The following is a 21,708-nucleotide window of genomic DNA, read 5'->3' as shown; positions in this document are numbered from 1 at the left end:
ATTTATATGAAAAGAGGCCCTAGGCTATTCCACTTATGAGGCCCTTTCACCTTCCATTTTTAAGTTTGTAAATTACATGAGAGATAATAAAATTTTACTAACAATTTGAATGTAGGCCCCTCTTGATCTTGAGGCCCTAGGCTGAAGCCTAGTTAGCCTATAGGAAAATCCGGCTCTGGCTGTGACACATTTGAAAGAGACAGCTAGTTTCTCAACAATTTCAGTTCTGTTTTAGATTTTGGTTTTTACTTTTTTTGGTTGCTTCCTGATGATAAGCTTGAACTGCCCTGATTTTTTTGTTTAGTTAGTGTATTATTTTTCTGTCTCTTGCATTTTAAAAACCTCTGTCACTTGCTCTGTTAAAATTACTTTTGATGGTTCACTCTTTTATTGATAAGATAGCCCTGCCACGTGTTAGCAATTTGAGTCATGGCAGCAGCATGTGGTGGGATTTATTGTAGAATGAAAACAAAGGGCACATGTACAATAAATACAGCTAAGCATGACAAGACTGTTATTTATATTTAGATAATACTTGTAGAACATATGTTTATGATCATTTCAGCCCTTCAAAATGTATAAGGTCTTCAGGCTGCCAGCAGTTGCCTTTTAAATTTCTTTTTGGCACTGTATTACTAGTCAAAAAACAGATTTTGAGTTCCGTGTCTTTGAGTCTGATGATATTTTGTAGATATTGTGCCATATGATATCTACAATATTTGCATCTGTTTTAACAATCTATAACATTAGATGTGTCTTTGTAAAAAAGCGCCTTGAAATGATTGGGTAGCAGTACAGCTTGTACCATAGAGACGAGAAATTGTAAATAAGTAAATAAAGGAAGTACAGAGAATGAATTTTTAGATGCAAACCACACTTTAACATGCTGATCGCTAAAGTTCTATTTTATACATATATCGTTCAGAACTGTTGTTAAAGTTGTTAAGTTTCATCAACCATAAAATGCAAGCAACACGAAACTGTTACTCATATTTAGAAAGAATAGCTACTGTGCACAGAAAGAAAGCGTGACCCTTTAACCCATAAATATGTAAGACACAAGCTGGTTTGAAGTGTTGTTTCTAATGTGTGCTTTGTGGTCTTTTCTATTTTTTGCTAAAACATCTTCGGCTATTCTTTTTATTTTTAAATAAGATGAATTAATATATAACCATTTTTGTTCTGGCTACTTTTATCTTTTTCTTTACCTTCTACTTTTCCCTTTTTAAATTTGTTCTGGAGGAAAAAGTGCAAGATTTTGATGCATGATCTGCCCATCTTTCTTTTATCTGAATCCATTCATCCATATTAAAATCTAGGGTGCTGAAACCTTTTCTAGAATTATTGAGTGCAAAGTGAGAAATGAGAAATGGATAGTACACACAGCAGGAATAGATCATTGGGACCTTTCTGCCCTCCATTAAAGACATCTTTATAAAGTGTTGCATTCACAAAGCATATAGCATTGTGAAGGACCTCTCCCAACCCACTCACAGTCTCTTTGTCCCACTTGCATCTGGCAGCAGGTTCTGTAGCATCTGAACCAGTTCTTCCAGGTTCTGCAACAACTTCTGGTCCATGGCTGTCCAGACTCTGAGATCTGTGCTGCCCCTGTGGCCTTAGATCTGTTTCTAGTAACTTATTTATATGCATTACATTTGTTATACCTCTTACTACTCTTGTTTTTTTATTATTAGTTGTGGTTATTATTTATTTATTTGTTTATTTATTTATTACTATTTCAAATTAATACTATCTAATCACTTACCTTTTATTTATTTATTGTATAGTATAGTTATTTACCTGTCTTGCACATGTCCTTTGTTTATGTATATGGTGCACCAGGGTAATTTTATACCACTGTATACTACAATACTGTGTATGATTGTATGACAATAAAGCCACTTGACTTGACAGCAAATGCTGCATGGGATGCCACAGGGTACACAGGGCACAATCACATAAGAGCAATTCAGATTTATCTGTCAACCTCACCTGGCCGTCTTTCTCATGTTAGATGAACAACCAGGCTACCCAAAGAAAGACCACAGTAAAGAGGGAGAATATACAAACTCTACAGCAGTAGCCTCAAACTCTGGTTCTGGAGGACCACAGTGGCTGCAGGTTTTCATTCTAACCCTTTTCTTAATTAGTGACCTGTTTTTGCTGCTGTGCTCTACAGTGGCCTGATTCAAACCTAGCACTAACCATTTTGCCAGTTTGCCAGCCTAAACATCGATCTATGATGACTAGATCTCAGGGAAAGAAAACATCTATTTATTCACTGAACTTAGCTGAAATATTAAATGATTGAATCACTCAGTAAAATGAAATTATGTGCTAACTCACCTCGGCAAGCTTACATTTGTCATTGTTTTTAACAAAAGACCATCTCAGAATGAAGATGAGGGAAAAGGTGGGACAAATATTCAAGTCTAGCTCTCTATTTAAAACTCTGAGAGTTAAGATCTTAGCTCAACAAATCCACAAAAATAAAAAGCCATAAAAATATAAAGTACACATTTAGAGACTATTATAAGTCCTTATATTCTACTCAGTTTAAAGAATACAAGACACAATCTAATGCATTTTTGATACATTACGGATACCACAGCTAGATTGGATAAACGTCTGAGACTATCAGAATTATTAGACACTATAAACTAACTTCAGAGTGGGAAAGCACCAGGTTCTGATTGCTACCCTGCTGAATTTTATAAAAACATTTCAATTAAGTTAGGTCCCCTTTTATTAGCAACATTTACAGAAGCCAGGGACAATAAAATTCTATCTCAAACTTGTTGCTAAGAATTAATTACCATTTTTCCTAAGAAAAATAAGGCCGATGGATGGATGGATGGATACAATGTGCATCATGCAGACCAATCTCAAAATTCTGCAGTACTTCTTTATATTCCTTGCTTTGTACACCAGTAAATACAAGGTCTCAACAACATACTAACAATTTAATTGTCCCTTATTCACTCAGGAAGCACTTCAAGTTAGAGAATATTTTATCTGAGGCATCTCTACATGATAACCACCTTTTTCCATCCTCTCAGACTTACAGTTTTTAATGTTTGGAAAATGTATGGGATTAAATCATTTAGAGATTTGTATATAAATAATGTCGTTGCCTCCTATGGATAATTACACTCTAAATTTAGTTTCCCATCAACACACTTTTTCCACTATCTCCAAATTAGAAACTTTGCTAAACGAAATCTGCACAGTTTTCCTCACCTCCCACCTATTTCTGTTGCAGAAGAGATATTGATTAGTCTTGTAGACTTAGACAGCATTTCTATAATATACAGTAAAAAAAACATTTTAAAGTCCCTCCTTTTAAAGATCCCAGAGTACAGTGGGAAAAGGATCTCTCTCACAACATTTCAGAAAAGGGGTGGAAGGTAGCCATGCACAGAATTCACTCTGGATCCATATGCACAAAACATTCTAATATTCAACTTAAAATCTTTTATTTAGCACATCTACCTCATTTAAAATTGTCCAAAATGTTTCCAGGGCAAGGTCCAACCTGCTAACATTGCAATCTAGTTCCAACCTCACTGGGCCACATGTTTTGGGCTTGTACAAAATTAATATCATTCTGGACAAATATTTTTAAGTGCCTATCAGACAGCCTTGGTGTCACAATCCCTCCTGACCCATTAACAGCCGTGTTTGGTGTACTCCCAGATGGGCTTAAAGTGGAGAAGGACAAACAAACTGTAATTGCCTTTACTTTACTATTAGCATGCAGACGTATCTTGCTCAACTGGAAGAATCCTAACCCTCCTCTTTTAAGTCAGTGGGTAACTGATGTTATCTATTATTTGAAATTGGAAAAAACCAAATTCTCACTTAGAGGATCTGTGAAAAACGTTTTTAAAACCAGGCAGGATCTAATCAATAACATTTCAGAATAAGCATTTATATTGGGAAGAAAGACTCCTTTCTCTCTTTACTACTCTCAAAAGTATTACTCTGGCTGTTGGCCTTCCTTTCTTTATCATGGGTGGGGGTTGAATTGAATTTAGTTTTGTTAAGTTTGACTTGATTGTATGGAATGTTACATGCTTTTAACAAATTCAATAAATGATAAAAAAAAAAACCTCAGAGAGTTGGGATACTAATATATAAATCATTGCATTGCATAAGTATCCTAGGCCGTTATGTACAGTGCAGTGTATAAAAAGTAATTGCCAACTTGAAAAATGTCACATTTTATTGTTATACAGTATTGAATCACAATGGAGTTAATTTGAATTTTCTGACACTAATCAACAGAAAAAGATGTCAAAATTAACACAGTTCTCCGCACAGTGGTTTATATTGATTAGAAATATAAAACACAAAATAACTGACCAAGTATTCACACTGTTTAAAATGGCACTCCTAAATCATCAGTGGGGCAGCCAGTGGATTTTAAAAGTCACATAATTAGTTCATTGTATTTAACATGCTTTTTTAGTTATGATGGGATTTGAGAAACTAGTAAATTAAACAATTTTAAGATGAAGTTTATGATGTTCTACCTTAATGACAAAATAAACTATGTTATTAAAGTAGAAATTTCGAGATTAAAGTTGACATTTTGTGCTTTTTTTCCCACTGTGTGCCTTTTTTTTTTCTCTGTACCCTAATAAGCTTTCATATGACACTCAGACGGTGGGCTACGACTCGCCTTTTCATGGCGACTTTGATATGTGACAACTTATTTTTTATTTCGGGCACTGTGTAACTTTGTGAACTTGAGCTTTTTAGTTTCTCCGACATGCTATGTCACTCAATCAACTTCCTTTTGTTGTTTATACCACAGTTTAAACCAACAAATAGTACATTTTTCCTTGCCTCCACTTGGAATTCGCTGAAATTCTTTTATTTTCCCCAGTGCTTTTGCCATCCTATCACATACCTATACCAATGCCAGCTTTCCAAGTAGTTCAAGACTTGCCTATAAAATGTTTGACATACTGCATGCTGATATATTTTAGTCCACCCTCAAAACAGTACCCTTTTTCCTTTAAGCATATCATACTTGTTCAAAATTTTATTTTTGTCTTTTTTGGCAATGCGATATTCTCGTTTCTGTAACCAAAACTCTGTTACGATGTTAAGATGTTGTAGTCATGGATCATGATTCAATTATTATGGAAATAGGAAATTCTACAGTGCAGCCCTTAGTGATTAAATGTATTAAATTTTTAATTTAATAAATTAAAAAATAATAAATAATACTAAGTAATAAAATAAAATCCATACAATTGAGTGTAGACTGATGGGCAAAAATGGCAAATTTATCCATTTAAAATGAAATCTATGACACAATAAAGTGCAGAAAGTGAAGGGATCAGAGTACTTTTTTGAATCCCCTGTATGTATCAGGTTTATGGATATAATACTCTGGCTTTGTTGTTTTGTTTATTTACACTGGTACCTTTATTTAGATTAGGTGATTTTGTCGCCATTTTGTTTGCATGGACGCCATTTTGTTTTTCTGGTGTTCATGAGCTCCTCCATTTTGTGTGCCTGTTTTACAGTTGTTAGGCACGCAATGCACTTATCATGCAACCTATAACATTAAAATTCCTGTTCACTTTAAGATGCACTTGATTTTTTTACAAAGTAAAGGAGCATCTTAAAGAGAAAACTTAATTTTGAAGATACCTCTATTTGTTTTAGTTATGACTGTTGTATTGTTCCATTAGATATGATAAACTATTGGGCTTTAGTGTTTTGACTTTAACTATATCTGACTACCTGTACATTTTCCTTAAATTCTCTGCCACTTCGTTGGCAAATTCACCTCTCTGGACTACTCACAATCACAGTAATGAAAGGCTTGACACTATCCTTGGTAAATTGTTCTCCATCTAAAATATGGTTCCAGACACCAAGCCACCTTCCCACTTACTCCCCAAACTCTCTAGCCCAATTTATTTTCTCCTTTTCTCTCACACTCTATTCTCCCCACACTATCTCCCTGCTGGTTACTCCAATTTGCCACCCAAATCCTAGCTCAATAAGCCAATGACAAGGACTGGTCTTTAAATCCATCTTGGTGCTACTTCTAGAACAATCACTGGAATAACTTTTTGGGACAGGAGGGTCCATTGCAAGCCCTGCAATGCCTGTATTGTTAAACCCTGAGGCACAGGTACATATGATATTTCTGGAACTGCTTGTTCATCACAACAGGACTTCATCTGTACCATGTGTGTTCTATCAAATCAGTTTGGGGTGATTCCCATGTTTTTCTTCGCAGCCTCCAGGACATCTGTCTTGTTTTAGTCTTGTCTTTACCTCCAGCACACACCAAAAGCTCCTTTTTGCACAAAGCCTAAAGGATTCCATTCTCCGGCCATTTCTGTTCTCTTTATACATGCTTCCTTTAAGGTCTGTCTTTAACAAATAAGGTATTTTGTGCCATTGTTATGCAGATGATACACACAATTATATGCCGCCTAAACTATAATAATAGAAATTCTATGAATTTCATTTATTAAACTAATACGGATGTCAAAGTTTGGATGCCCTTAAATATCCTTAAAATTACAGAGGAAGAAACCAAAATCCTATTCTTTGGTCCCGTTGACTCTTATATACGTCTTGGCTTTCAGTGTTCTTAAATAAATCCCCATATAAAGAATCTAGGTGTGATTTATGACTATATTTTTAGATTTGATAAGCAAATAAATTCAATTGTTAAAGCTAGTTTCATTCATTAAGAAACTTGACTAAAGCTAAACTGTTTTAATCTGATTTTGAGAGAGTAAGTTTTTATATCGTCTCTTCTAAACCTACTGCAGTTCAGACTACACAGGAGTTAGTCAGGCATCTCTCTAATGCTTACAGATGGTCCAGAATGCTGCTGCCCACCTATTAACAGGCAAACATAAGTAGGATCATATATCATCAATACTGGCCTCTATTCACTCGCTTCCAGTTACGTTTAGAATTGAATATAACATTCTTTTATTTGTTATCAGACTCTTAACTGAGCTAGCAGGAGCATATCTCACAGCTGTTTTACCCTTTTGAATGCCATTTAGACTATTTAGATCTTCACACCAGTTTTTTTCTGGTTCTACCGAGGTCTAGACTGAAGCAGAGGGGAGACAATGCTTTTTCAGCTTTAGAATGCCCTGCCCTTCCAGCAGCATCCTCAACATTGGCAAACTTTAAATTTCTGCTTAAAATCTATGTTTATTCCCTGGCTTTTACTTCAGTATGTGTTTTTTCTCATTATTAATATTGTATTGTATTGCATTGCATTGTATTGTTCTTTTTTATTTTACTGTGGTTTCCATATCTCATTGTGTTATTGTTTTATTGTATTTCTTCTGATTTGTTTCATTGTAGAGCACCTTGGTCAACAATTGTTGTTTTAAAGTGTTATGAAATATTAAATTGCTAAGATGAATGAGCCCTGACAGCTGCACTAAGCTTTTGGTAGGATTTAGTGAGATTTCTATGTAGGACCTATACAGGGTTTTGGAGCTTAACATCTGTGACAGTGGGAGAAGCTCAGGAGTTTGGGAGGCACACAGACAAAAGACACTGCTGCTATAGATCAAGGGGGGCGATGGAGAAGGTGGGAATCTAGCAAGTACACCTCATATGCATGTCCCAAGAAATTGTAACAGATGTAGCCCACTGAGAGAAGACACCATATGAATGATGTATTTTCTACTGGCCTGGAAATTCAAGAGAGAAATCTAGCAGTCTGGCTGGGACAAGGGAAGTGTGGCCTGCCTGCTCATTCTGATACCCTAAGACATAGGAAAGTAAAGCATACATTAAGAAGAAATTTTAATATTTTATTTCAATTTCTAAAGTATTTGTAAAATAAACTGCATGAATCACATTTCTTTTGCTGATATTTCATTGTGGTTCAGTTTTTCATTCTCTCACCAATCTTCTTATACTCTTTAAATTAATGTGAACTTCATTTTAATCCCACACATACAAAGTATAGCAAAGAGTGCAGATACCTGAGTAAGCTGTAAGTGTGACCTTTGTCTTTCTGTTTAAACTCCAAAAATCCCAGAGGAGATTTAACTCAAGATTGTGTGGGGCAAAAGCTAAGGATTTGCACAAAAGAACATCCTCCACAAAAATAAAATGACATAACATAATGTCAGACCTGACGCAGCTCTTGTTATTATTTTCCACCTTAAATGTAGATGTTTTCATTTTTACACTAGCCGCAAGAAGTGCTTCCTTTCCATTTCACCTCTACCATGTCTTTTCTGATAAGAAAAATGAATGGCAAACATTATGTGCCATCAGCAGCTAGTAAAATAAAAATTCTGAGCTGCTGATTTTATCTTTAAAGGTAAAGTCCAATAATTGTATAATCTTACAGCCTATCAAACTTAAAAAATTCCAGAGCTACATTTAGGTGTCTTGAAAGTTCACATACTTTGCCTCTTAACATCAAGTATGCCATGCATTAACACCAAATCAGATATTTGTTTCTTATTATGGGAATCGTCATGTGCACCAGCAGCAAACATTTAATGGATTGTGTACAAATTCATGCATCGTAAGCAGGAGTGATAACTGGCAGCACTCTGTGTTACTGAGACTATTATACAGGGTCTACACTGTGCTCTACCCTAAAGCGAGGGTCTTTATTTGCTCTCAGTTCATGCTCAAGTATTAAGGCTAGTTTCAATAAAAACCTTTTTGTTCACCTCATCGACTACACAATAACTGAAAACCTAAAATAAAACATTATACAGACACCTATAAACACCAGTTAAATCTTAATAATCTTCAAAATAACTATAAAATTTTAGTTATAACACTGCTTTCAAAGTTGAAGATATGAATGGCATGTACAGGATGCAGTACAAGAAGTGAAAAGCAAAATAAATACGCAAATTATTAAATGGCACTAAAAGATAATGAAAACTATCCATAAAGGCTTTAAAACGAGTATGTTTCAAGTCTGTTTTTAAAAACTAGCAGTGATTCAATTTTGTAAAAAACTTTCACAACTTTCCACGAGGTTATCAGACCCAGAAGGCTCTGTCACTTACGTTACTCATTTCAGTCTGAAGGCAACATACACAATGCTATTTTTTCAATTGAAAAAGCAGACATACACTTTCAACCTTTTGTCAACACTACCACATGTTTTTAACTTTTGAAAAATGCTCTCCAGAGTCGTATACTTATCAAAATGCTGGCTCAGTGTTTCAGCATGGATGGTTACAAACATTGAGTTTTGAAAACATAGACTTGGTTCGTTCTTGTTATGTGGCCAGTGTGGGGTTCTGCTCATTACAACATCTCATCCCCTGACTGATCATTCTTCACAGATGAAAATCATTTTCCAACATAGCTGACACAGTGAAGTTGCTTTCCATTGCCTCTTGTTGTGTTGCTTACCTTTATACTTCTACATTGCATTTCGTAAAATATTAATACTACATACATGCTCAAAAGGTTTTTGGGATAAATCTCGTGCCAGGCAGCATTACCATCCCTTCAAAGATTTTTCCTCCAATCCACATAAGCCCAGTGCAGAAGAACATCTACGTCTTACGTGTTTTAGTGTGGTGCTTTTGGAAACTATGTGAAAACACTAGTGTGGGCAGAGGCCATTAAACATAGTAGTATGAACATAGCCTTAGGAACAGAAAGCAAACAAGCAATTTCAGGAGATCAGAGTTTGCGGGCAGGAACATAAACTGTAGAAGGTCAGAAAGATAAGTTGAAACTGAGTCATCAAATGTTTTGTAATTGAGCGGGAGTATAGTGAATACATGATGTAATTGACAGCCAATGTAGATTCCCCATTGATGATGTGATGTGTTCCCAAGACTTAGCGTGAGTTAAAACTCAATTAGCAGAGTTCAGGCCATACTACAGCTTATTTAGGACAAACCTTGGAGACCCATACAATAAGGTATTACAATAATCCAGCTTTTAAATGCATGGGTTAAACACTGAGCATCTTGCAAGGTCAAAACTGGCCTAAGAGTGATTATATTTCTTAGATGAAAGAAGAATGTTTTCACAAATGTGTTAACATGTGGAGTAAATAAGAACATAGAGCTTCCAGACTGCTAACTATAGCATAAGCGCAGTAATACCTTCCACTATTTTATAAAAGCATCTGCCTTCATCAGCTGACTTATTTGCAATCAGCAATTTTTCCGTTTTTTCACTGAAAATATTTTGGATTGTCTGTTTGAAAAATCTAGATTTAGGTATTAAGTAATGTCCATTCTTCTTTGTTAATTTGCTCGAGCTCAACTGTTTTGTCTTGGCAGAGTTTTATATTACTTTGCTTTCCCCTTTTGTATTCTTTACTGTGTAGACTTTATCAGAATGCCTCAAATCCTATAGACTTACCACTGTTGATAAAGTATTGTACTTTGTAACCTCTCCCCACCTGCTCCTCTACATCTATAACCTCAGGTACAGAGTAAAAGGACAAGCAGGAGTTAAGTTGCAACTTTAAATAATGTATTATTGGTAATATTCATAAACTAATAACAATAAGCAAAGTACATGTGAATATTGGCAACCATACAACCTGATAAATGCTAGATGTGTAGTTTCAGATGGCACACAGACTTACAGTTACTTAAATGTTTCTGGTCAACTCATCATTTCTAGCCAGCTTTATTCAGGATAGACTTCATGCCTGTCTCAATATAGCTGCTGAGCTGTTCTCCTCAGTGTTTTGTCCTTATGGCCATGGTGTGAGAGAGAGGGAGGTATGGGTAAAGCAAACAAATTTATAGATTCTCCACCTAAATTCTTACACCAATAGGGTGTCGTGGTACAGAATGGCCAATCCCAAACAGCCAACTTTAAGTCAATAGAATTCTGGTACCACTCGTCCTCCAGTTGCTTTGTTTATGGCTTTAGGATCTCAGTCCAAACACTGTCACTCTTGCCAAGCTAGTCTGATCCTCCATTCCCCAACACTGCCTTTTCACACCTGTCCCAAGACCAACTGCTTGAGCAGAAGCTTTCCAGCTAGGTGGCCTTCCTGCGTAGGATGCCAAACTGGTTTGAGGCACCTACCCCTTCTAACCCTGCAGTGAAAGTCACATACTGAGTCAATCCTAAAGACTCCCTTGGGGGGGTGGATTGGTTAGTTAGACATGAAAGCTTTGCTGTTCTCATCAATGAAATCCTGAAACACGAATATTACATTTGCTTTGTCTAAGTTACAAATATAGACATATAAAATATTCATCAACTTATACACAAACTTTCATGCCACAACATCAACCAAGTTAGAGGAGTTTATCTGTGAAGCTCAATCTGTAGATCTCTATAAAGATTTCAACTTTGGCCTTTGGCTAGGCCATTCATGGATATACACCTTCTTTGTTGCCACAGATGTCACTTCTATAGAGTGAGCTCAGAGTTTAGTATTTATGATGCAGTCTTTGTGAGCAGTTAGTCATCATCCTGATAGCAGAGTGAGGAAACACTGTGAGGAATAGCACAGACTGCAAATCATGGATGTAAAGAGCAGGTTATGACCTAGGTAGTATTACAGATAGGAACCATAGTCAGAGGAAGAGGTCAAAAGAAGGAGGTTCAGTTACACTAGGCAGGTACATTCTAAGAAAATAAACAGTAATACGGGTAACAGAAAAAAGAATAGAAAAAAAATAAGGCAAAGCACTACGGTCACTTCAGAAGCAGTCAGGTAAATTAATAAGCACTAGTTTAAAAAGTCCTGCTTGAACTGACACAGCCCAATTGATTGGTTCACTGACTGGTAACACTGGTCAACATGCATTTTGCTGCTGGGATTCTTTCACCTGTGCATCAACAAATTTCACTTGCTGACTCCAAATCTGAAAAACGTTTTTGTCCCGCACGTCCCGTTTTTTAGTTATGATGTTCCAGATCTTGGACAACTAGGGTGACTGGACAGTAAAGGCGATGCATTTCAGCATTTAAGAAATAAGTATGGTCCCAAGAAAAGTGAAGCCAAAATTAAGGAAGGTGTTTTTGTTGCCCCTGAAATCCGTGAACTGATGCTTGACGATGAGTTCAAAAAGAAACTGAAGCCAACTGAATCAGCACCCTCATACGTGCAGGTTGTCCAGAATTTTCTTGACAAGCAGAGAGCAGAGAATTATACTGAGCTTGTGGAGAATTTGCTGAAAGTATATTAGCTTACAGGAGCCAGAATGTCACTGAAGACGCATTTTTTAAATTCTCATCTCGACTTTTTTTTCCACCAAATCTAAGCAATGTCAGAGATGAGCATGGGGAAATATTTCAACAAGATATAAAGGTGATGAAAAACCGATTTCAGGGAAAATTTACTCCGAACATGATGGGCGACTGCTGTTGGTTCTTGCAAAGAGAGACGGATGTGCAGTACAAGCGCAAAAGCAGGAGCCTCAGACAATTTTGAGCACACTGATCTCGCTTTTATATTGAATTCAATTGACATAAACATGTTTTAAAGTTTCTCTGGTATCGTCTTCTGGTTTGTTTTCAGAATAAACACATTCAAACAATTTTGGTGGGACGTAGTCCAAACTCCAAATATTGTGGTGATATATTGATATTCAAAAGTGTCAAAATGGTAATGATGTGTATCTCAAAAACCTGACATGCTAGCTTAATTTCGATATCATATATGAAATCAGTGTAAAAAACTTAACAGAGAGCTGGTCTGAAGTTCCCAGTAGCAAACAAAAAATATTTTTTGTAGACCAGTGTAATCAATTAAAAGACAGGGCCAAGGGCAGGAAACAACTTAAAAGAGGGCCTGTTGGAGTCCAGAGTCTAGAGCTAACCTTTTACAACTGCATTCTTTGGGTTTCTTTTCCGTTTTCACATTAGAATGTCTAATTTATCTTTTTGCACACTTTATTATGTTGTAGGTTTCATTTTAGATAGATAAATCTGGTATTTCTGCAAAACTGCTTATTTTTATGGTCTTACAAGCCACTTCACTTAAACCAAAACCCCAATTTGTGTGAGGTCTGTTTCAGACTGGTTTTACAAGACTGCTTCACTATAACCCCAATCTGTATGGATGCATTTCTGACATGCCACTTCTGAATGTGAAGAATCACGGGAACAATTCAAAAGTGTGGGGACAATAGGATGACAGGTAAAATTCCAAACTTACACAGCAAGAAAGCCTGGGCTTATATTATATGAGCCCCTTTGATGAGAGACAAAATCAGAGAATGAACTTACTAGCAGTAATAAGCTGACTAATGTCATGGTATAGGTTGAAAATTTAGGTTTTATAGCCTTTTTCTTTGTTATGGTAGCCATTTTGAGTACCGTTGTCAGGATCACGTCTTGCGTTTCTAGTGGCGTCATCTTCGGGGTCGTGACCATGAATTAATCAGCAGATGGGATAAATGGTCATGCTTTTGCACTGAGCCTTAATCAATCTCCGGATAAATCCTTATTTTACATTTTTGATTTTTCTTGTGATTATATTTTGTGCCTTGCCTGATTTTTGACTTATTGCCTAATTACTGACTGTGAAGTTATTTGAACTTTATGTAAATATGTATTTTTATAATTATTTTCCAGGACATCACCCATATGGAACACTTACCAACAGCAAAGGTTCCACTCCTCATATCTCAGCAGAACAAGAAATCAAAGCAACAAGCCGGCCATTCACTGCACAACCCAGAGAAGTCATTCACGCTACCCGAAGGCCTTACACCAGCTGTCTTGAAAATAAAGCGCTTTCTCCCCCACTTCTCAGTCTATGGATGCAAAATGATGCTATGTCCAGATCACTCAGATTAAACCAACAGCAGCAGTCTACTCGGACAAAGCATGCAACAAACTGAATGATTACAAGAGTTATGTCATCAATTGTTAGAAAATCTGAATTGATTTCAACATTTAAAATTGTTGATAGTGTGACCTGCTTGATTTATCTTTTTGATTGCAAGTTGGAAGATATTCATCTCTACTGCTTTCCAGATCTTGATATTTAGAATGGAGTGAATGCACTATGGTTTTCATGCCTCAAGGTGCACAACTGTTCATATTTTTGAGAACAAAAAACATCCTGGTAAATGAAGGATACCTCTTCGTGTTTCTCGGCAAAGGCATGTGAGTGGATGCCTGGAAATGACTACTTAAATTACAACAGAGGTACAAATGGGCACATTGCAGGACTCCTACACAATTCCTCTGGGCTGGGAGGTAGAAGATGCCAAAAGGACAAAGCAGACATCCTAATCTATTAAGGGCCTCTTTGTGGTCAGAGGTATAAAGTCAGCAGGGCCTGCTGAGGGACAATTTAGCTGGGGAACTCTGAAGTGTCATCAGTGACCCCCAGACTTAGTTTGGTATTAACTATTATAGGACTTTTAAAGGGCAGTATTGGGGTCTAGAGTTACATGAGGGCACTTAGCAATGGGTCATTGGCAGGAGAAAGAGACAGCAAATTAGAAAGAAAGATAGAGATGTTGATGCAGGGGGGAAAGAAGGAATGCCTGCCCACCTGAAAAACAGTAACAAAACCATTAAAGTGAGGTCTAGTGGGGCAGTGGGATTTTGTTTGCCGTTGAAATTCTGAGTTTCTTTTTCTTTTTGCAAAATTATACACACATCATTTTCAATATATTGTATATAGAAACTTGGAAATAAGTGGACTATAGAAATAACAATCTGATTGGTCAGTTTGGCTGTGGTTGTTCAGTCAAGCGTGTCTGAGATAGGAAACTATGGAAGCACTGGGCAGGAGAGCTTGACACACACAAGGATACTGATGAAAGGCGAAGGAAGAAAGATGAGAGTTTCCTTTAAAGATGAGAAATATTGTCAAGAACGAGAGTGGTGTTTTCAAAGTGGTTAATGGGGTCTGTCCACCACAGGTGGTAGTAAAAAACTGGATAGAAGGCAAGCAATGCACCTTTAAACTATGAGAAACAGGCTTTATGAGAACATGATTGAGAGAGGAAGCTCCAGCCAAGACAGTTTAATACACACAAGGTTAAGAGATATCGAATATCATCAACAGGTAACATAGCTCATGTATACTGTACTATATATAAACATCTGAAAGTGTGTGTGTCTGTCTGTTCGGCTCAGAAGTGTGAGGCTACAGCATGATGCTCTGAGAAAGCAACTCTGTCACTAAAATGAAACTTGCTTAGCTGCTAATACACAAGCGAGGCAAGCACATCAGCAAAATGAAATCTCCAAGGAGAGGGAAACGTGCTTAACCGCTGATAGACAAAGAAGACGAGCACGTCGGCAAAACAAAATCACCAAGGAAAGAGAACTTCGCTTAGCCACCAATGCATAACCGATGTAATTGATTGATTAAAGTGCCAGAATCCATGGTTTCTAGGAGCCTGGGCTTACACAGCTACCAGTAGTATAATATGTATATTATATATATATATACAGTATATATATATATATATATATATATATATATAGAGAGAGAGAGAGAGAGAGAAGCAAAGGTCTGTGATATGGTTTGCATATTTGTGATTAGAAATCCACAAAGGGATAACTTGATTCACATATCTTACAATTCTTTATTCCTAAGCTTTCCACCCCTACCAGGAGTCATCATCAGAGGAAAATGATTAGACATACCGGAATCATGGTAATATATAGCAAATGAGGAAGGGGAAGTGGGTAGGTGAGTGTAAGTGGGGGGGGGATAATTTGGGGTTATATATTATATATTATACAGTATATACTGTATATATATAATAGGTTTTTTATATTTAATGTCAAGGCTCTTCAAAAAAGCATTTGAAGCAAAAATTTGGTTAATTTCACCTTTACTGACTTGAAAGGTCTGGGACAAGACCAAAAGATCTGAGAACTGCGAAATCAAAAATAGAGGTCCTGAACATCACAAAGAAGATAGGTTTGTTATCCGCAAACCCAGATACAAAATGGCCATTGAGGTGACCTTTTAAACTTTAAACTTCTTTTTAATCTTTAACCCAATCCTGTAGCAACCAGGATCCGCCTCATGACAATGAAATTCACAAAATGGCGGCGGCCAAGGAAAAAAAATGCTATTATGACAAAAATGCTCATAAATAATAAGTTCCACAAAAATTCATAATCAGAATCCCTAAGTTTCAAAAAATAAATGATACTGGAAGAGGCAGGGCTTGTTGTGGTCATCCAGGTTCTTCTCATTCAGTTGAGAATGCAGAAATGGAGAAAAGGTTAACAGTTTTGCAACCCCCCCCCCCCCCAAACACTCCCCAAGCTTGCATGTTTGAGACTATTTATATTTATAAGATAGTTGAGAAAAGTGCCTGATTGTGCTCCTCAAGGCATAAGTTATTGGAACTTTCTAACTCTTATCATGGGACTTTTTATTCTTTTCAGTATTCTATTTTATTTTTTTTTTTGTGACAGAAGGAAACAGTTACTGGAGAAAGTTGCTGAAAATATGATGACCTGATCAGTCTGACTCAGCATGTTGCCACCATGACTCTCTCCATGCAATTGAAATGAATATGATGATGATGATGCTGTCTTTAAAATGTTCTTATATGAACACAGCCAAAGTGTTTATCTTCATAGTGACAGTAAATCTAAGGGCTCTTCAAGTATGACTTTCCAGATTTCTTACTTACACTGTTTACATGTTTTGCCTCTTAGAAGTCGCAGATTAAATCTGAGTCATTAGAACTCTCTAAGGTCATTGCAGTTGCAGGTTTTTTAAAATGAAGGGGCCCTTGAGCAGGTAAAACCGGTTATCTACATGATAATCTTCATGGGAAATGACATCATATTTGCACAAAAACATGAACAGGTTTCGTTGGGGAAAGGAGACAAAACAGTATATTAGAAGGATTTTTAATTCTTGTGATTAAAGAAACTTAAGAAAAGAGTTTGAATAGTATATGGAGAGATTATGTAGATTAGTGCAGTTCATGCAGCAGCATATGAAATGAACTTCAGACAGCTTAAATAAGAATTTGAACAGTTTCTGTGTAAAGCATTGCAGTCCCAAATTCTATTTGAAACAAATGTCAGCGTAAACTCTAATATATCCAGCATAGTGAGAAACTAGTTTAATAGTTCAAAAACTCTGTACGTTGCAATTATCTAAGATGATTTATGATCTCCTGGTGGGACACAGGACCCCACCCTGCAGAATATGTTGTTTGATTTGAAAATTTTATGAGCTGAAAGTGTTCATCTTGAGGGATATGAGGACCTCGCGTTAACTGAAGACTAGTAAAGGTTATGCATTGGTCTCCTTTCCTACTAAAGTCCCCTCTTCTCCTCTCCATGGTTCCCTCACCTTTTCATGGAGGAAAGGGCCCTTTTGTTTTTCAGTTCTCTAAAAGCAGAACTTAGTACAAGGCGAATCAATGTGTTTAAGGGGATATTTGAATGGGATTCGTTTTATACCAGGAGATACCCAAGACTGATTGCCACTTCCAAAGAGTTTTTGATATATTTTTATTTCCTTTAAGTTTCATTTATTGGAAGTGTAAGGGTGCCATGAGGATCTTTGTTCTGGATTAGGGGGCCTTGGAAGAAATGAATCAGAGAAGCACTGATCTAAGACATTGCTCAAAATCTTTGCATTCATTTTCATTATTAGTCTAATGAAGAAATTGCCTAGTGATAATTATCCTATTTTGTTAAAGGCTAAAAGGTGAAATGGAAATGGAAAATAACTCATCATGCTCTGTAAAATGGAAGCCATATTACTAAAAGGAAATTATGCAAATTGCTTTCCAATATTGACAGCTTTTAACTTGAAGGGCTTGAACTTTAGTTTAGCAGAGTTCACATGAAATATATACCTTAATTTTGACACTGAACTAACATCTTTCAATCACATTTTAATTTGTTTTCTCCAGCTTAGAAATAAAACCAAATGAAGAAGGCTTCATAACATGCACCTTCATTCATTTATACAAAGCCAAAAAGATAACTGCAGTTCCCTCAGATTGTTCTTTTGCTATCCTATGGCATGGAAATAGGGTTCATTGATTGGCTGTGGAGCTCCAGTCTTTAAATTTTTAATTTTGTCTTCTAGTTATATCTGATATATATACTTATATATCATTTTAACATTTTCCTTTTGAAATATAAAGCTGTATACACCCTTCTTATTCTTTTCTTTTCTAAGTACTAGGGTGTTGTACCGTGTTAGCCATTATGAATGTAGAGAAAAGCCAAGCAAAATGACACCTTTTATTGGCTAACTAGAAAGATTACAATATGCAAGCTTTCGAGGCAACTCAGGCCCCTTCTTCAGGCAAGATGTACATCTTGCCTGAAGAAGGGGCCTGAGTTGCCTCGAAAGCTTGCATATTGTAATCTTTCTAGTTAGCCAATAAAAGGTGTCATTTTGCTTGGCTTTTCTTTTCTTTTCTAACTAATGCATGCCTACACTCAAGACTCAAAATGCTGGAGTTTCTAAAATTCTTTGGATAAATTAAAATACTGTCGGAGAGAGAATTTTTAGCTACAAGGCATCCAAGCCCTGAAATGATCTCTCTATCACTATAGACAATGTCTCAATGACCAGAAGTCTGAAGGTGGCTTATGTTAGACTAGGGGGTTCCATTTAGAGCTGCTAATAAAATTGTTTCATATTCAAAATAAATAAATCATAATGCTTGACTGATACAATGTTTCTTTTTCTGTCTTTCGTGCTGCTACTTTGGCACTAAGTCATGAGTCCTGGTGAATAGGAGACATTACAAGTGACAGGTCTGGAGTCACAGGGTCAGGACATTTTTTTTTCTCTTCCATCAAAAGTTTGGGCACAACCCTGCAATATTTTACATTATTAAATGCGCAGCGAGGGCTGGGCAGCCAAGTGGAGAAGATAAAGAAGATTTCATGTTTGGTCTTCCCCCAGAATTATGCACTTATGCAACCTGGAACAGCAAAGGAGTACATGCAACCCTGAGTCTCCTTAATTGAAAGACAACAGCACTACCACTATCTCACTGTGTTGCCCTATAATAATAATAATAATAATTGCTATCCTCAATATCTTTCCTCCATTAATATATCGATTTTTTTCTCAACTAAAGGCACTATAAAATAATAATAATCCATTTTCTTAACTCACTTATCCAAGGCAGGAATAATCCATGAATAGGGTACCAAGGCACCACTCGGTGAACACCTACCTACACACACTCACTCACTCACTAGGGACACTTTATCAGCATCAATCCACCTAACCATGCCTGTGTTTGGACTTTTGACTGTGGGAGGAAACCAAAGCACCGGGAAGAACATGCAACCGCCACACAGAGAACACGTGGCATGGGAATCCCATTCCCTTTCACTGTGACACAGCAGCACCTGCACTGTACCACCCAATAATTATAATAATAATATTAGTAAATATAATCCATCCATCTTCTGAACTTTCTACCGCCTATTCCAGCAAGCATCAGATGCAAGGCAGGAACAATCCTTGGACAGGTGCCAGTCTATCGCAGGGCAAACACACACACACACCCACTAGGACAAATTTAGCCATGCCATTTCACTTCAGTTTAATCAGGCTGATGTTTAGTAAGTTCAGTGCATACGTTTTAACATAGGCAGAGTGGTAGTGCTGAGCTGTCGTTCCTGCCTCACAGCACCAGGTTCTCCTCGGATCCTACAAGTTCTACCAATGTATTCATTGGCTGATTGGCATCATTGTCAGTGAATTTACTCACTCAAAAACTTTGTTCTCAGTGCTTTTATTACCTAATCCTCATCAAGAGCAATTCAACATTCATTAAACATATCCATAACTGGTCTGTGGCCCTTAAATCTGCTCTATCACATACACTTGGCCTATTTCAGTTTCTGAGTTTTGTTTTTTTTTTTTCAATTGTGACATGGGTTACCATAACTCCACCAGTAACAGTAACCTTACCTCAAGAAAATAGTACCAAGAATCTGTGATAAAATATGTTATTTCCAGTTTACTTTTGTGGTCACAGTCATGCCTCGGAAACACAAAATGAGTGTTTTCTTAAATTGAAACATTTGCTGCTTCAGAGTGGATGTATTCAGTATGTTTTGAGGACATTCTTCACTTTGGGATTCTGGTATCCATTAGTTCTACTATAAAAGACAAGAGCAGGCTACTTATTTTTTTTAATTTATAAAATATGCTTCACTTTTAAACAAAGCTTCATATAGAAAAACAAAATAAGTTTGACTTGAAAAATGCTGAACTTACTTGCTATATCATTAGACTCATCTTTCACAGCTATGGGATTTCCACATGAATGTTAATCATAAGATACAAACAAGTATTCACCTAAAAGTTATTGATAACATCTAAACTTTCATATCAGTCTAGAGTGTCTGTTCTAACAAACTTTGTTCAAAGTAAAAGTCTGATAATGGTTTTGTCATAGGTGACACCAAGTGTCATCACAGGAGAAAGAAATGGGAGAGACTTAATAACTGCCAAACAGAGCTGTTAAAATTATAAAAGTTAAGGGTGTCGGCTGGGGTTCTAACAAGCACATTCTATTTTAAAATGATTGAGTCTTGATTTAAACATTACTTCAGAATGCAGCTTCTATAATACTGGCAGAAAAATCAGTCCGCAGTTTGATATTCCTTAAGCTACAGTTGCTTATTTATGGTTAATTTTTTAAAATGTATTTATTAAAAGTAAGTAACATTCCATACAAACAAGTCAAACTTAACAAAACTAAATTCAATTCAACCCCCACTCAAGAGAAAGAGAGGAAGACCAATAGCCAGAGTAAAACTTTAAGAGTAGAAAAGAGGGAAGAAAATAATTTTCCCCAATATGAAAGCTTATGCTAAAAAGTTATTGATTAGATCCTGCCAAGTTTTAAAAAGTTTTGAACAGATCCTCTAAGTGAGAATTTCAAATAGTATATACTGTAACATCAATTACTCACGGACTTAAAAGAGGTGGGTTAGGATTTTTCCAGTTGAGCATGATAAGTAGTGTAATAAAGACAATTACAGTTTGTTAGTCCTTCTTCACTTTAAGCCCATCTGGGAGTGCACCAAACACAGCTGTTAGTGGATTAGGAGGGATTGTGACTCCAAGGCTGTCTGATAGGCATGCAAAGATTTTGGTCCAAAATGTTGTTAATTTGGTGCACACCAAAAACATATGGCCCAGTGAGGCTGGAGCTCGATTGCAATGTTCGCAGGTTGGATCTTGCCCTGGAAACATATTGCACATTTTTACATGAGGTAGATGTGCTTTAAAAAAGATTTTAAGTTGAATAATCGTTTGCTTTGCGCCAATAGAGCTCGAGTGAGTTCTGTGGATGGTTGCCTTCCACTCCCTTTTTTGAAAAGTTGAGCAACAGATCCTTTTCCCACTGTACTCTAGGATCTATGAAAGGGAGGGACTTTAAAATGTTTTTATTTATTATAAAAATATTGCCTGAGTCCTCAAGACTGATCAATATTTATTCTGGAATAGAAGTAGGTGGGAGGTGAGTAAAATTGGGCAGATTTGTGTAGCAAAGTTTCAAATTTGAAAATACAGTAATCCCTCGCTACTTCGCGGTTCACTTTTCGCGGATTCACGACTTCGCGGATTTTATATGTAAGCATATCTAAATATATAACGCGGATTTTTCGCTGCTTCCCGGGTTTCTGCAGACAATGCGTCTTTTTACTTCTGGTATTTGCTTCCTCAATTGGTTTGCCCAGTTGATTTCATACAAGAGATGCTATTGGCGGATGGCTGAGAAGCTACCCAATCAG

General features: G+C 36.6%; 1 protein-coding gene across 1 annotated transcript in view; it reads left to right on the top strand.

Moving 5' to 3' along the window:
• LOC127527951 (uncharacterized) overlaps positions 1-14,100 on the top strand; it is a 43,711-nt gene extending 29,611 nt beyond the window's left edge. Inside the window, exon 3 of the mRNA XM_051928344.1 lies at positions 13,555-14,100. Coding sequence (XP_051784304.1) covers positions 13,555-13,823 — 269 coding nt within the window. The 3' untranslated portion in view covers positions 13,824-14,100. The remainder of the gene's footprint in view (positions 1-13,554) is intronic.
• The last annotated feature ends 7,608 nt before the right edge of the window (positions 14,101-21,708 follow it).

Source organism: Erpetoichthys calabaricus, chromosome 5, assembly GCF_900747795.2.
Source record: "Erpetoichthys calabaricus chromosome 5, fErpCal1.3, whole genome shotgun sequence".
NCBI lineage: Eukaryota > Metazoa > Chordata > Cladistia > Polypteriformes > Polypteridae > Erpetoichthys > Erpetoichthys calabaricus.
Note: the sequence above shows the minus strand (reverse complement) of the source record. Positions and strands in the feature narration are given on the sequence as shown.